The sequence below is a fragment of the Lucilia sericata genome, unplaced genomic scaffold (genome assembly GCF_015586225.1).
Source record: "Lucilia sericata isolate MDLA Ls3-8-SP2 unplaced genomic scaffold, ASM1558622v1 Contig000040F_arrow, whole genome shotgun sequence".
In the NCBI taxonomy this organism is placed as follows: domain Eukaryota; kingdom Metazoa; phylum Arthropoda; class Insecta; order Diptera; family Calliphoridae; genus Lucilia; species Lucilia sericata.
In genome coordinates this window covers 445,291-463,662 of record NW_023994078.1, presented here as the reverse complement: position 1 = coordinate 463,662, position 18,372 = coordinate 445,291, and the positions used below count along the sequence as shown (strand labels likewise).

Here is an 18,372-nt window from a genome sequence, read left to right as displayed (position 1 = left end):
TTATTTACTTATTAAAAAGTAAATAAATTATCAATTAAAATAACAAAAAATTAGTATTAGATTACAAAATTGTAAGTAGTAGCAAAAATACAAATTACATACATATTATTTTTTATCAGTCAATATTGGGAACTTATAATACCGTGTAGGTCTCTACTATTGTCGTATAAGAAATATATAATGATCTTTATAGAAATGTGACCAAACCACTACCATGGAAAGTTGTTAAAAATTAAGATATCTATGATAAAATCGAGTTTTAATAATGTTATTTACAATTTGTACTCTCAATTGAATAGTAAAAAGTTCCCTATAATTGATAAAATAGATGCATATTTAAGACAAATAGTTTGTGCAATTTTTGAGTATTTCGCATAAATTTACTACGGATTAAAATGAATATAAAATTTATTTATTCATTTTTTGTCCTAAAAATATAATGCATCCCCAGATAGATGTACATATTTTTTCGGATTGTGACAACTCTAAATGGTGTACTTTGACAGTTGTATCTACCTCAAATAAAAAAAATTTGTGATCAGCTGTTGAATTGACTTCACCTTATAAGTGCACCCTGTTCAAGGCAATAAATAACCTGAGGCATCAGAAGAACACGAGCAAGTGTTAATCTAACATGAAACGGTAAGTAAATATTAGTAGAAAATATTCTTCGAAGAATACCACATACTTTTCCAGATATACAGTCAACATGATTACCAAAAGACAGGTTATTGTCAAGAATCACACCCAAACACCTAATCATACTAACATTATCAATCAACACATTACCAAGATAAAAGTTCACATCAGATAAAGATTCAATACCAAACATTATGGCCTTAGTTTTAGCGGTATTAATGAGAAGTGAATTATTAACAAATGACTCCAAATTAGTGCAATCACCTTTGAACAATAGGAAAACATCATACAAACAAACAGCATACAAAAATGTCTCACAGGACAATGAATTAGAATACAAAGAAAGGTCATTAACATATATAATAAATAACAAAGGTCCTAACACAGAGCCCTGTGGAACACCAGAATGAAGATAACATAGGTTAGAGTAAACACCATTTAAATCAACATATTGCGACCTACCAAACAAATATGACACAATAAGTTTGCAGGCAGATAAAGAAAAATTTAACTGACATTTAAGTTTACTAATCAACGTAGAATAACACACAGAGTTAAAAGCTTTAGATAAATCTAGAGATGCTAAAACACTAAATTTTTATACCCTCCACCACCATCAGTGGTGATAGAGGGTATATATAAGTTTGTCGTTCCGTGTGTAACACCAAGAAATATTCATCTAAGACCCAACAAAGTATATATATTCTGGGTCCTTATCAAATTCTGAGTCGATTTAGCTATGTCCGTCTGTCCGTCTGTCCGTCTGTCTGTCTGTGTAAAACACGCTCACGTTAAAACTAAGCAAAGGAAATAAACCAAATTCACCCAAAATATTTATTATTATCCTAAGCAGTTTGGTATTGAAAATCAGCAAAATCGGTTCACAACGTAAAAAGTTATGAGTAAAAATTTCAGACTACCTCGAAAAAAATTACGTTTTTTTCCTAATTCTTTTGAAGTTTTCTCAGAAACTACCAAAGATATTTCGATGAATTTTGTCGTACGTTATTTTTTCAGAGCAGTGATCAATTATATTCAAAATCTTTACAATCGATCCAATATTTCCCATAGCCCCCATACAAAGGTATATATTCCCGGAAATTAGTTTATCGTTAATAACCCTCTCAAATATATAGGTATCAACACGAAATTTTGTACATGTAAATATAATATGAACAGAAATCATACTCTCAACGTAGATCTCAGTCGGTCCACAATTGGTCATAGCTCCCATATAAGGTCCTATTCCGAAAATCACCTAAACGCACATATTTCATTGATGAATAAAGCTATTGTGATAAAATTCGAGATGGATATGTTTTGTGTACATACAAATCATTCTACAAAATTTTTTACGGATCGGTCCATAATTGGTCATAGATCCCATATAGGGCCCACTTCCGAAAATCACTTAAAAGCACATATTTCAATGCCAAGTAGAGCTATATTGATAAAATTCGACACAAATATGTTTTACCTAAACATGAATCATTTTACGAATTTTTTTCCGGATAGGTACATAATTGGTCATAGCTCCCATATAAGGTCCACTTCCCCAAATCACTTAAACGCATATATTTCATTGAATTCTAAAGATATCGGGATAAAATTTGACAGAAATATGTTTTGTGTGCATTCAAATCATTTCACTATTTTTTTTACGGATCGGTCCCTTCTTGGTCATAGCTCCCATATAAGGCCCTCTTGCGAAAATAACTTAAAAGCACATATTTCACTGTAAGGTAGAGCTATCTTGACAAAATTCGACACAAATATGTTTTGCCTAAACATAAATAACTCTACGAAATTTTTTCCGGATAGGCCTATAATTGGTCATAGCTCCCATATAAGGTCCACTTCCGAAAATCACTTAAACGCATATATTTCATTGAATTCTAAAGCTATTGGGATAATATTCGACTTGAATATGTTTTGTGTACGTACAAATCATTTTATAAATTTTTTACCTGTCGGTCCATTATTGGTCATAACTCCCATATAAGGTCCACTTACGAAAATCACTTAAAAGCACATATTTCATTATCAAATAAAGCCATCTTGATAAAATTCGACACAAACATGTTTTGTCCAAATATGAATCACTCTGCGAAATGTTTCCCGAATAGGCCCATAATTGGTCATAGTTCCCATATAAGGTCCACTTCCGAAAATCAGTTACACGCATATATTTCATTGAATTCTAAAGCTATAGGGGTAAAATTCGACTTGAATAAGTTTTGTGTACATATGGGCAGTGTCACACGTTCAATATATATCGTGATATTTGCTGTATTGTGATATGTATTGAACGTGTAGCATGTAATATTGATGGATCGTATTCCATATCACAGAAAACCCCAATTTTGTGAAATCCATAATTATTATCAATATTTATAATGGATCACGTGATAAATATTGAAGGTGTAGCATGTTTTGTGATATCAATCACAATACTTTTGTAAAATTTGGAAAAATAAATAAAATAAAACAAATAACAATGAAATATTGTTTTAAAAGTTGTTAAAAAATATAACAGAAAATTACTTTTTTCTCATGATACAACCATTTGTGTTAATTCCGGATTTTCGAGGCATTCGTTTAATCATCTGCTGACCCGTATACCATAAAATATTGCAAATACTGACGTAAAAAATATTGAACGTGTAGCATACCCGAGGTATTCATCAATCCATTAAAATGGGTCGTGATCCAAATTGATCAATATATATTGAACGTGTGCCAGTGCCCTATGAATCATTCTACCACTTTTTTCTCGGATCGGGCCATTATTGGTCATAGCTTCTATATAAGGTCACTTTCATTGTCAAATAAAGTTAGTTTGAGAAAATTCGACACATATATGTTTTGTCTTTACATAAATCACTCTACGAAATTTTTTGCGGATAGGTATATAAAACATTGTACCAAATTTTTTCTGGATCGGTCCATATTTGGTAATAGGTCCACTTCAAAAAATCGCTTAAATGCACATATAGTTATCTAAAAATTAAATAGCTAGATGGGTTTCAATAAAAAGTAGTTTGCTGGTGGAGGGTATTTAAGATTCGGCATAGCCGAATATAGCACTCTAACTTGTTTATTATTAATATTATTTCTAATTGAATCAGTAAGAAAAAGTAACAATATAGTTATACTAAAACCACGAAGGAAAGCAAATTGAGATTCATCGATCTTGTAGAACATAGTATATGATCATTAACCAGATGTTCAACAACTTTAGATAAGAGGGCAAAATAGAGATAGGTCTTAGGTCATCAACGTTATTCATAGTTTTCGATTTAGGAATGGGTACAACACGCGCAGTCTTCCAAGAGACCGGGAATTCAGACGTTATAAAAATATGATTAATAATATTCAGTAAAAGGCTAGAAACATGTGGAAAAATTAGTTTTAGACATCTTATCGGAATGAAGTCAGGACCTATAGAACCAGAGTTAACTTTCATTAGGGCCTCAGTAATGTCAATTTCATCCATACAGCGAAAAGAAAAAGTACCCGCCAAGTCATTAAAGTCCTCAAATACACATTGGTTAACATAATTCTGATCACCGGAAAAAAATTGATTGAACTCATTAGTATCAACATCATGACCCCCAAACAACATCATGACCCTCACCACCACATACAGAATTTCTTAAAACTTTCCATAAACCAGCTACATATATCTAAACTACTAAGAGGTTTGAATAATATTTTCTTTTTCCTCTCCTAATTACATTTTTAGCCTTATTACGAAGCTTGCAGTAAATCGTCCAATTTTTAATAGTACGTACTGAACGATAATTCATATAAGCCATATCTCTTAAAGATATAGCAAAAATTATGTCACTAGACTTCATCCAAGGATCACCGTCAGTAAAAATCACCTTCTTAACTATTACAACATACGAATAAAGATTAGAAAAGTTATCACACTTAGTGTTAATACAAGACGTATTAAGAATTAGTCCAACATTAAAATCATTAAGACACGAAAATAATCCATACCAATCAATATTATTGTAGTCCCTAAATTCAATATATGTATTTTTTTACCAAGGTAGTACTAAAGTTAAAACAAGAAAAAACAAGTAAGAAAGTATAGTCGGGCGTGGCCGACCATATGATACCATACACCAGTTATGAATATTAAATGTGATTTATTTTTCATAATAAAGCATTTATCTTCAATATTCCCTTGTTCCGATACATTTAAGCAATTTATGGATGAAAAACTAATTTTCTGAAAGAGGCTTTATATGGGGGCTAGGGGCAAATATGGACCAAGTCCGATAAAATTTTGTGAATATATTTATATTTACATAATATTTTATTGTGCTGAATTTCATTGTGTTTATAAGTTAATTTGGGACATTCAAGTAATTTTCTGAAGGGGACTTTGTATGGGAGCTAGGGTCAAATGGGGCCCGATCATTATGAAATTTGGCAGGGTCATCAAGACTTCTATAAAACTTAGTTGTGCCGTATTTTATCGATATATCTGTATATTTAACATAATTATGAGCTCAGAAGCCCTTTTCGGGGGGTTCTGTTCTATGGGGGCTAGGTGAAATAATGGACCGATTTTAACCATTTTCAATAGGCTTCGTCCTTGAGTCAAATAAAACGTGCGTGCCAAATTTCATCCAATTATCTTGAAAATTGCGACCTGTACCTTGCGCACAAGGTTTACATGGACAGCCAGCCAGCCAGCCGGCCAGACGGACGGACGGACATAGCTTAATCGACTCAGAAAACGATTCTAAGCCGATTGGTATACTTTAAGGTGGGTCTAGGACGAATATTTTTGTATGTTACAAACATCAGCACAAATCCAATACACCCTCCCCACTAAAGTGGTGTAGGGTATAATTAAAGCATGATCTGTTAATGACGGACATTGAACTCCGAATAGATATAACTAGAAGCATTACTAAACAAGAAATAGTCTTACAAAGAAGTGGTGTTATTGGCTAAATCATAATGAGTAGGTCTAAAATTAAGTAAAATTGATAAACTGGATCGAACACAAAATGACCCAGGAAAAACTTACATTGAAAAGTAAAGAGTTTAAAAGCTAATAAAAGTAAAAGCTAAGTAAAAGGCAAGTACTTCCACGCTCGCATACAAATAGGGTGTTAAAGAAGTACTTTCAATTTCTCTTACAAAGAATAATAATAATAAGAGCCAGCTAGAACACGAACCAGGGACTTCGGTTTGTTAGTCAACTGTTCTACTCACTGCACCACTATTTAGCTATTCTATTGCGCGTCAAATAATGGTTTTCACATACAAATTTTATTTTGTTTTCTTTTTTGTAAAACACAATTCAATTAAATAAAATGTGAAAACAAACTGATAAAGCCAAAAATAAAGTACTTCTAAATCAGATTATAAGAAAGTCATTACTAGAGTACTTCTGAGTAATGCAGACGATAAGTTTTAGTTATTGAAGAGTAAGTGGTTATGGAAGTACAACCCATTACCGAGTTTTTGCTGGGGATCTCATCACATTAGCTGTTGGAAAGTTGAATAAATTACAATTGAAATCACCTGCCACAATAATATTTGAATATATGGAAAAGAGATAGTGATGACAATCATCAAAAACATTAATATCCCCACCTGGTAAATAAACAACCCCAAATAATATGTTAATATTACCAACAAATAATTCTATAAGAAGTTATTTACAATTCTCAGAAACAAAACCTTTAAAAACATTTTTGAATTTTAATAGATTATATATTTGTATATATAACACGATCATTCCTACAGAAAGTATAACCCGGAAAAGTAACAGCTCAATTAGACACACTTTCATTAAGTCACGTCTCAGAAACTGCAAATAGATCAAACGAATTACCTAACTCATGAAACTTAATGGAGTTAGAAAGGTCTCATACTCCTACAGTTCAAATGAGCAATTTTAAGTTTGTTACGGTAGTCTTGGACGATATTATATAGATAAGTATTACAGCTTACAACAGAACCAATATTTTCATTAAGAGACATCAAAAATAAAGATAAGTGTCATAGCGGGGAACCAAAATATATAGAATGAATGTACAAAAATATGTATATTACCAAAAAACTTAATAATATAAATATAAAAAATATACGTTCAGCTGATATTAAGAAAATGAGATCAAAAAAAGGAAAATAAAAGTATATAATAAAAGTATTTTCATATTTTATAGAATTTTTTAATTAAATTATATATTGATTTGAATTTTATTACATACTTATATGAATTGTTATACTTTTTTATACTTTACTAGCTTCTAAAATAAAGAGTATTCTTTCTCTTATTCTGTCTGTAATGACTATACTTTTTTTAATAGATGTCAAAATTTAGGTTATAACGATAAAATAGTTATTATATTTTTCTGCATTTTGTTTAATACTTAAAGTCAGTTTCTGGACAAAAATGTCCCTTAAAAATGTACAAATTGAAAATGAGCTTTAATTAGGAAATTTTGACCAATTTGTAGAAACATTTATACTGAAATCAGCATTCTCAATCACTGGTAGGGAACTAAGGACACTTTCAAATTAGTTGTTTTATTTTTTTCCATGTGCAATTGATTTAAAGAACTGTTCATTTTAAATTCGGTCATACTGCACTTTGAATTGTAGTGCCCCTGGTGTATAGAGACAAAAGGCTTCGGGGCATTTTATTAACTACAAAAATACGTACCATTAACCGTACAAAATTTCAACCGATTTTCTTTCTATTTGAAAAATTACAAGCAATTGAAGAAACTGAAGCGATTAAGAAATATTCTACACAAAATTATGAAAAATTTGGAAGATTACAAATTCCTTTAAAAATAACAAAATTAATTTTTTTTCTGTTCTAAAAAATATGAAGAATCCTTGAATCTTGACAGAGACAACAAAACAACTTTTAATTTGACAAACAATTTTGAATAGTTCATTAAAGAGTAAAACCACCGTTTTTGTCTCATCATTGTTTCTCAAAAATACATCCATTTATACAAAAGTATGTTTAAACATATTATTTTTATTCGTCAGCTTTTATACATCCACACTAAAGTTTTGTCTGAATTTAGACACCACTTATTAAATCCCAAGAAATAAAGGTCAAATATCGTTAGATGTACAAAGCAGATACCCAAATAATTTAACTTATTAAAATATCCACGTCTTCCTCTAATTAAAAAAAATTTCGGAATTTGTAAATGGTAAATGGAAAATGTGTGCTGGAGTTATTCAAAATTGTTATTTAATTTGAAAAGCTTAGAATAAATACGGCGCTACATACAGAAAAAGTTGTGCAGAATTTTTGGTGGATAATTTTCTAAAAGTATAAAAAGATATCGAAAGATCAATTTATCAAAATTTTATTGAGAAGTCTACCTATATAAGATTTGCAAATGTGCTGTCTTTCGGGACACTCTAATGAGTAGTCAAATACATATCTTCATGGTTTTTTAGATTTGAGCTGCATTTGAAAAATGGAAACCGAATTTATATCAAGATAATTTTTTGATGGCATATTTACCTGATCATAGATTTTTATTGTTATCTCGATTAACAATAAATTTAATTTTTTATTTTTGATATAAAAATCGATTTGTATAGAAAATATGAGTGAGTTATATAAATAAAAATTTTAAGGGGAGAATTTTCTAGCCGATTTAAAATTCGAATTTAAGTGAAAATGTAATATGAATATATTATTTTCCTTATTTTAGAAGCGGTTTTTGTTCAGTAGTTTTTATTCTGCATACAAATGTGGCATCGTAGACATTCATTCGAGATCTAATAAAGATTGTGTTTTAAAATAGTTATTTTCTGAGAATATACAGCAGATTACAGGTTTTTAAATAAAAACTGTTTTCCGGTGGAAAACGCTTTAGATGAAAATCGATTTTTGATAATAAATTAAATTGAATACAAATTTTTGTTTACCTAATCGTAAAGTTAGTTAAGGATCTACAAACATTTTAGAGTTTTCATATAAAAATAAATGTTTGATTAAAAATTTAACTAAATAATAATTCTCATATACTATGAGGTATATATAACTTTGTCATTCCGTGTGTAACACCAAGATATATTCATCTGAGACCCAACAAAGTGTATATATTCTTGATCCTTATGAAATTCTGAGTCAATTTAGCTATGTATGTCCTTCTGTCCGTCCGTCTGTCTGTGTAAAACACGCTCACGTTAAAACGAAGCAATAAAAATTCACGAAATTCACCCAAAACATTCCTTATTATCTGGTCCAGTTTGGTATTACAAACCGGTTCACGACGTAAAAAGTTATGATTAAAAATTTCAGACTACCTCGAAAAAAATAAAGCTTTTTTCCCAATTCTTAAGTAGTTTTCTCAGAAACTACCAAAGATATTTTGATGAATTTTGTCAGACATAATTTTTTTGTGCCAGAGATCAAGTGTGTTCAAACTCATAACAATTGATCCAGTATTTCCCATAGCCTCCATAGGTTAGGTTAGCAGGCTGTCCCTTTCTGTTCGCATTAGGGGCACACTTGGTTCCATGTTGTGATACCTGAAAAGAGAAAGAAAACGGTCGGCGTATTATTACACTTCGACCCATCTACTCTGGTTTCCTATCCAAACCATTTTGTCGCACGAATAAAGGAGTCTATCTTTCGGATGTCAGCCTCAGATAGATCCGTTAAGTCGTGCATGACATTGGCTCCTAGCAGATAGCAGATAGCCCCCATACAAAGGTGTATATTCCCGGATATAAGTTTATCGTTAATAACTCCCTTAAATATATCGGTATCAACACAAAATTTTTTACGTACAAATATAAATAGAAATCATACTACCAACGTAGATCTCAGTCGGTCCGCAATTGGTCATAGCTCCCATGTACGGTCCACTTCCAAAAATCACTTAAACGCACATATTTATTGTCAAATAAAGGTATATTGATAAAATTTGACGCAAATATGTTTCGTCTGTATATGAATCACTCTACGAAATTTTTTTCGGATAAGACCATAATTGGTCATAGCTCCCATATGGGGTCCACTTCCAAAAATCATTGAAGCGCATATGTTTCATTTATAAATAAAGCTATTAGTATAAAATTCAACTTGAATATGTTTTGTATACGTATAAATCATTCTTACAATTTTTCCCCGGATCGGTCCATTATTGGTCATTGCTCCCATATAAGGCTCTCTTCCGAAATCATTTAAACTCACATATTTCATTGTTAAATAAAGCTATCTTGATAAAATTCGACACAAAATGTTTTGTGTACATACATATGAATCACTCTATGAAATTTTTCTGGAGAGTCCCGTAATTGGTCGTAGCTCCTATATAGGCTTGCCAGACGTACTGTTTTCAGCAGTACGCGTACTTCTTTTTAGTAATTGTACTTTTAACTGCATAACGCCTAAAGAAGTACGCAAATGTACTTCTTTTTAGTATTTGTACTTCTTTTTGTACTTCTTTTTTGAATTTTACCATAATTTTATAGATGTAATCATGACCATATACAAATATTCTATAGAATCGCTATTTAAGGACTTCAGAGATACATAGTTTGAAAGTGGATTTACTAAGCTCAGAAAGGCAAATTCAAATATAAGAGGTTTCGATGCATTTGTCATGCATAAATGGAATTTTACACTTTTTAAAGAAAATATATAAATTAATAGCACACTAATATTAAAAAAATGATTTGTAATTGGATTAATTTTATTGTCATAAATTAGTTTTATATAAGTTTTTTTGTGAAAAATCATAGCAACCAATGTCAATATAGCGTTTTTAGAACAATTAAATTAAATTTTTTTTGAAAATAAACAATTGTACTTTTTTTATTCAATTGCACTGCTTTTTTAACTACGATGTACGTTTTTTGTTGATTTCAAATCTGGCAAGCCTGCTCCTTTATGAAGTCAAGTTATCTAAAAATTAGATGTTAAATGGATTTAAATAAAAAGTAGCTTGCTGGTGGAGGATATTTAAGATTCGTCATAGCCGAATATAGCACTCTAACTTGTTAACTTCTGAGGTTAGACCTATTAAACGCCAAATTTTATGTAAATAAATTTATTAGTTATGTAGTGAAAGAATAAAAAAAAGAGTTTCATATATATTTATTATTATATATTATAGGTTTTGAAGATGTGATGTGTCGTACTGTTCATTCCACAACATTAATTATAACAGATTTCATGAAAATCGGATCAGTAGTTTTTTGTATGCCTGAACGTAAATTTGGTTTAATTATTGTTTTACAAAAAGTTGGTGTAAAAATGGGCGTGGCGTCCGATCCTGAAATCAGACCTATCGGTTCAGTAGTTTTCTGTAAGTCTCGAATTAAAATTTTGTATAACAATTACATACTGACGTCAAATCATTATTTTATTTAGCCTATTATTTTACTTTAGAATAGAACTATTAGTGATCTAAATTTCATGTAAATCGGTTCAGTAGTTTGTCCGTGAAAGCATAACAAACAGACTTTCTCTTTCATATAATTATAGGATAAGATATAGGTTAGGGTGGTTTTATAAAAAGTGGGCGTAGAAAGGGCGTGGCATCGGATCAAGTTCTTATATATAGCCTATAGTTCTTTCCAAGCTTATACCTATCGGTATGCTAAATTTTAGGTTAATCGGTTTAGTAGTTTTTGCATATTATGATTGCAAAATTGGTGTAATAATAGTTTCACAAAAAGTGGGCGTAAAAAGGGGCGCGGCATCCGATCAAGATCTTATATAGCCTATTGTTCCTTTTGGGGTTAGACCTATTAGCGCTCCAAATTTCATGTAAATCGGTTCAGTAGTTTTGCCGTGAAAGCGTAACAAACAAACACACAAACAAACAAAGAAACAGTCTGTTTTATATATATGTATATAGGATTTGAATTTATTTATAGAATTATTAACAATTCTGAAGTTATTGTAAATTATTTGCATTTCTCAACAAATGAATTTTGTATTATGTAGGTATGAGCTTTTGGGTCAAGAGCCATTTTTACTTTAAAATTATCTCATTTGAAGAAGGCCGGATCTCAACAGCTCATATCCTCCCCAGCAGGTTAAGTATTAAGTTTTTGAACTTCTATAACTCCATAACTATAAAAGAGCAAACCAAAAAAATTTAGAACTTTCAAGGGAAAAAATTAAAAAAATTATAGCCGTTTAGAATCGGTAAGGAGTACCGACTTGGAAAATAAAATTTAAAAATAAACCTTTTTATTTATTTATTGTAAAGTCTTCTAAAGTTTAACCCAAACTTATTTCTTGTGTCATAATACAACTTCCAAAAAGAAACATGAATCTCATTAGGTTGAAATAAAACTAGCTATTTCTACAGCTTATATTAATAAATTATAAAGAAATAGGTATTCTTAATTCAACCAGGTTTTTGGCCAGGGCAGTTTTATCCATCTTTTTGAATGTCTATTATTTTCGGTGTGTGAGTGATTATATCCTACACCAGGCATGGAATATTCAGTACTTTAGTACTTTTTTCAGTACTTTTAGATACCCAAAAATACCGTAGTACCCCTGTCTCATTTTTAGTACTAATTTCCTACTAATAATACTGATCGAAAAAATTTAAGTTTTTCGTGTCACATGAACGTCTTTTATATTTTTCGTAAATCAAAACATGCATATTTTTGTGTAATACTCTATAACACCGGGCAACAGTCATTTTAAAACATGAAAAAATCTGCGTGTACAGATACTCAATTTTTCTTATGCCCCTGTAAAAGGACCATAAAGTTTAAAGGACATACGATTTCAAAAGATGGAATTCCAAATTTATATAACAAATTTGTTATTAATATCAAATGAAGCTGAGAACCTCTGCTTCAAATTAATATTATTTATTTCAATTCATCAGGATTAAAAAAGAAATGGAAGCTTAAAGAAAATTTGTCACAAAAAAGTAGTTAAAAATTTTTGTTTCGAAAATGAGACCTTTTTTAAATTTAATTTATTTTTCGAATGAGTCAAATATATAATATAGATACATTTCCCCAGCTTTAATTTGATACTAATATTAGCATCATACAAGACATATAAATATTTCAAATATTCGTTTAAAACTGTAAGTCCTTTAAACTTTGAAGTCCTTTTGCAAGGACATTTCTATGTGTTAAATCTTTTTTCAAAATTGTTACATTATAAAAATTATATATGATTTAAAAACCTATACATATTTTTTAGATGCCCTTAAAATGTCCCAAAGAAACCATTATCCATTCCTATCGCATGTAGCTTACAAATTCTTCCGAAAATGTTAAATTTTGAATAAATCTGGTCCACATATTGAGGGCAAAGAATAAACAAGATCACTAGATTTCGTTTAGTGTTAGTGATATTATGTCTCAAATTTTAGTCATTCAAAGAAGAACTTAATATTTCAGATGTGGGACCTGGTAAATTGGTTTGAATATGTTAAGAAATATGTTCTTGGTCTTATTTAAAATTGGAAGTATACACGTATTCAGTTGGTGTATAATGGGGAATTTAGAAAAGAGTGTTTTTTAATTTAACCATTTTATTGGAAAAGGACATTATCATCTGAACAATTTCATTTAGTTCAGTACATATCATTGAAATATAAACGGCCCGTGAGGTAAAACTTTATTCTAATTTATTAATTTTTTTTAAAGATGTAATGCAAGAGGCGTAGGTTGTGTCCAAGTTTTGTTTTGATATGCAATACAAAAAAGAAACAAAATCCTTACGGCCAGCAAAAGTTTTACATTTAACGGAGGTCAATTTAGAGTAAATATAAAAAAAATCATTAGGATTTGTCACTTCACTTTCGTGACGTTCCCATAAAAATTAAAATAAATAAGAAATTATTTTGTTTATTTTTTTAATAAAAATGTTTTTGGAAAAAATACTTTTTTGCTTTGAGTTCAGTACCATTTCAAAATTTCCATTTTCCATGCCTGCCCTACACTATAGTGGAGAGGGTATTATGCGTTTGTGCTGATGCTTGTAACACCCAAAAATATTGCTCCTGCACCCACCTTAAGGTATACCAATCGGCACTGAATCACTTTCTGAATCGATTTAGCTATGCCGGTCCTTCTGTCCATGTAAACCTTTAAGACAATTTGATGAAATTTGACACATGCTCTTCTTTTGACCCAAGGACAAGCCTATTGAAACAAGTGAGAGTGTTATATTCGGCTATGCCGAATCTCATATACCCACCATCAAACCGCATGCCGTAAAAGGAATGCTCCCCTATAAACATCAGGGGTTAATTATTAACTGTTTTTCATAAATTTTTTCACAATTTTTTAGACCGATTTTGATTCATATAAAACATCTTCACATCGAATATCTCTTCCCGACACTTTCTGCATGAAATTCGGTATCAAATTTCATAATTGTTCACGTATTTTTAAGTCAGCAATGATCGTTAAAGTAATTTTCTTATGGACCGATCCTCAATAAATTTGGTAGAGAGATTTGAACTCGTATAAAACATACATATGTATGTATGTCGAATTTCATAGCTTTTCTCGTATTTTTAAGCCAGTAATGAGCTCTAAAGGCATTTCCTGAAGGGAAGCTTATATGGGGTCAATCCTATGCAGATTCTTATAAAAGTCAGTAGAGAGGTTCGGTCTCGTAAGAAACTTACTTATGTCGAATTTCATCTCTATACTCGTACTTTTAAGCCAGTAATGAGCATTAAATTAATTATCTGAAGGGGATCTTATAGTGGGGTAAGGTCAATTATGGACCGATCCACATTAAATTTGGTTAAGAGATTTTGGTTCGCAAGGAACTTACTTGGGTCGAATTTTATCGCATTATGGGCCGATCCACACAAAATTTGGTAGATAGGCTTTGGATCATAAGAGACTTACTTATGTCTAATTTCATAGCTATACTAGTATTTTTAAGCCAGCAATGATCGTTAAAGTCATTTTTTGAAGGGGACCTTATATGGGGGAATTATTAACCAAACCACATAAAGTTTTTGGCTCGCATGAAACTTATGTGATTCGAATTGCATCGCTATACTCGCACTTTTAAGCAAGTAATGATCGTTATAGTCATTTTCTGAAGGGGACCTTATAGGGAGGTAGGATCAATTATGGGCCGATCTTAAAAAGTGGTAGAAAGGTTTTGGATCATAAGAGCCTTACTTATGTTAAATTTCATTGCTATAATAAGGACCCAGAATATATATATTTTTGTGGGTCTATGACCAATATTTCAAAGTGTTACAAGCGGAATGACAAAACCAATATACCCCCCCATCTTTTTTGATGGTGGACATAGAAAACAATTGGTCCATTAATCGTATAGCCCCCGTACAAAAGTACCCACCGAATAGGGCTTTTGAGCTCATAAATATTTTGAATGTTCTTGTATTACTCAAAAAATCGTCCAAACTCATATTACCATTCTTTTAAAAAATCGCTTTCTTGTCAACAAAATGTTAAAATATTTATGAATTAAGGGAAAAATTAAAATGCTTTATTATAATAATTATTAAAGAAGTAATCAAAATTTGTAACATAATCACTGGTGTAGGGTATCATATGGTCGGCCTGGCCCGACTATAAATTCTTGCTTGTTTTGTAAACGTTAAAACCCAATTTTTCTCGTATATTTGATAAGTAAAAATTTAATTTAAGTTCAGATGAGAAACATACTAACACCTACATTATCGATAAGTTTTCATTTCTCAAATCCGGCGATCTATTTGAAAGTTATTTAAAAAATTATTCAAAAATATTATTTTTTTATTTGTGTCGGTCTTGTAGTAAATGAGCGATACGATTGGATGTTATGTATATTTTTACATTCACTTTATTATAACAACAAATTTCTAGGCAACACAGCCAAAAAAAACATGAACCATACAATTTGGAAACATAATACAAATCTGAAGAAATACTCCTAGACCACACTTAAAGTACATATGTGTCCCTTTTAAGCTACAATGATAGAGTACTCCACCCTGGAGTGAATTTAAACGATATAGTAAAATTTAAAATATTGTTGATAAAAAGAAACGGATACAATTTGCTAGAGTACTCTCATTATGAACGTAGCTTAAAGAACACACAAAATTAAGGGTACAAATATACAAAATTCAAAGATTAGATTCAGAGTTTCTAAATACATATTTCTAAATTAAAATTATTTTCACTCCACACAAGATTCTCCACAAACTTTTTCCATGAAAAGGAGCAGGAAATAAGTTTATTTTTTTAATGTTATCACTTATTAGAAATGCTCTACGTAGTACATACTTACTTCACTTTCTTGTAAATTAGTGTTTTTCACGGGCATTCCACAAAATTTTAAAATCCCGATTTCCCGGGAAATTGTGCGGAAATTCCCGCACACAATATTTTCCTCAGTTTTATGTAATATTTTTGACAAAAAATGCTATTTACAATAAATATATCGTGTCCATTAATTTCTTTTTATTTAATTTGTTTCCCCTTTTTATTTGTATCTAGCTATAAATATCTTAAAAATAATACCAAATTGTATTTAAATGGCTGCTATATTCTTAAAATTCTTTCTTGGCGGGAATTCCCGGGATCGTGGGAAATTTGAAAATATAGTAACTTATAATACAAAATTATTTATAACCACTCTTAAATATAAATAAGTACCTCTTTACTAAAAAAAATAAAATGTATGTGTAATTGCCAATTATAAAATAATTAATATTTATTTTCCAGACAATGCACATAGAAATTGTGACAAAAGTAAAAAATCGTTACAAACGAAATGCTGCGCTGGACTGTCGCGAAAGCGATAATGAAGTGCGCTGTTGTCGCTACCCCCTGAAAGTTAACTTCACAAATTTCGGATGGAATTTTATTGTTGCACCTCAACATTTTGACGCATACTTCTGTAATGGAGAGTGTAATGTCGGCTATTTGGAGAAGTATACACACACTCACATAACATCGCTTACGACATCGGCTAAGCCGTGCTGTTCACCACAAAAGTTGAGTCCTCTTGCACTTTTGTATTTTGATAACAATAACAAACTTATGTACAGCACTATACCAAACATGTCCGTTGAAAAATGCAGTTGTTCCTGATGGGTAATACAGATAAGGGGCAAATTAAAATTAATTCTGTTTTCGGATATGGCTGTAATTTTTGTATTAAAAAGTCCTTGTTGTGTTCTATGGATAGTTTGAATCAAAACAATAATAGTACAGTATGTACATATGTATGTCATTTATTAAATAAAATTTAAATAAAAAAAATATCTAATTTTCAGCCATTAGTCTATGTATTTTTAAACCACATCATACACATGAGCCATATACCATATATATAACAAGATTGAAATAGATGCTGCCAAAACGTTATCTATATATATATAAAATTCTAACGTTACTGACTGACTGACTGACTGACTGACTGATTCACTGACTGATTCATCATCGCACAGCCTAAACGGTTGAAGCTAAAGAGCTGAAATTTGGACAGGAGGTTGGTCTCCCGCCAAATAGATCCACTAAGACGGGATTTTTGGAAATTCGAATGTTTAGGGGGTAAAAAAGGGTAAAAACGGGTAAATTCGGTAACCTTATATCTCCTAAACTAGAAAAGATACAAAAACAGTTTAAAGCTTATCGCCGTTCATTTAAAAAATAAACGGACAGGTGTCTGGTCCTTTTTTAAAATTTGGCCCCTTTAGGGAATAAACGGGTAAAAACTGTATTTGGTACTTTTTTCGCACCCCATGTATCTTTTAAACCAGTGCACATTCAAAAAATATTTTTGACTCCTTCATAACTTAACGAAAAAATAAAAATATGAATTTAGTACTTTTTGGATATTCGGACGTTTAAGGGGTTAAAATTGTACCTATTTTTGGTACTTTTTTAATAAAACATTGTTTTTGGTTTATTAACTTATACATATGAATACATAATAACGGGCTCCCACTACGATGTTGCAACTTTTTGGAATAGAATTTTTATTTCGTTAATGGGGAGCAAAAAAGTACCAAAAGGGGTAAAAACGGGAAATTTGATTTTATTCATATAGATAAAATTTTTAAATTTAGAAACACTAAATATCCTAATGGTGTTATGTAACCCCGGTACCAAGTGATATTTTTTGGTACTTTTCATTCTCCAACTGGTCCTTTTTGAGTTTTCTATGATATTGAAATAGAAACATGAAATTAATAATAAAGGGACTTTTCGCTACTTTTTCGTTCTACACAGGTACTTTTTTGAGTTTTCTTTAAAATTAAAGCTAGAAACATGAAATTAAGCATGTAAAGCTCGGAGTAAATGAGAATCTATAAAATGGGACTTTTTGGTACTTTTTCGTTCTTCAAAAGGTACTTTTTGAATTTTCTATAATATGGAACGTAGAAACATGAAATTAAATATGTAGAGACCGGAGTAAATGAGAATCTATAAAAGGGGACTTTTTGGTACTTTTTCGTCCTTCGACTGGTACTTTTTGAGTTTTCTATAAAATTTAACCTAGAAACATGAAATTAAGCATGCGGAGGCCTTAGCTAATGAGAATCTATAAAAGGGGACTTTTTGGTACTTTTTCGTCCTTCGACTGGTACTTTTTGAGTTTTCTATAAAATTTAACCTAGAAACATAAAATTAAGCATGTAGAGCCCTTAGTAAATGAGAATCTATAAAAGGGGACTATTTGGTACTTTTTCGTCCTTCGACTGGTACTTTTTGAGTTTTCTATAAAATATAACCTAGAAACAT

The 18,372-nt window shown here is 30.7% G+C and overlaps 1 protein-coding gene across 6 annotated transcripts in view; it reads left to right on the top strand.

Annotated features, from left to right (window-relative positions):
* LOC119613546 (growth/differentiation factor 8) overlaps positions 1 to 18,372 on the top strand; it is a 110,217-nt gene that overhangs the window by 69,748 nt on the left and 22,097 nt on the right. For 4 of the 6 annotated variants that reach the window (XM_037969576.1, XM_037969592.1, XM_037969599.1 and 1 more), the window contains exon 4: positions 16,348 to 16,900. The exons of 1 other annotated variant lie outside the window; for it this stretch is intronic. In XM_037969576.1, coding sequence (XP_037825504.1) covers positions 16,348 to 16,716 — 369 coding nt within the window. In that variant the 3' untranslated portion in view covers positions 16,717 to 16,900. Of the gene's footprint in view, positions 1 to 16,347; positions 16,901 to 18,372 lie in introns of those variants that run through there. One more of the 6 variants, XM_037969570.1, reaches the window with a different exon arrangement.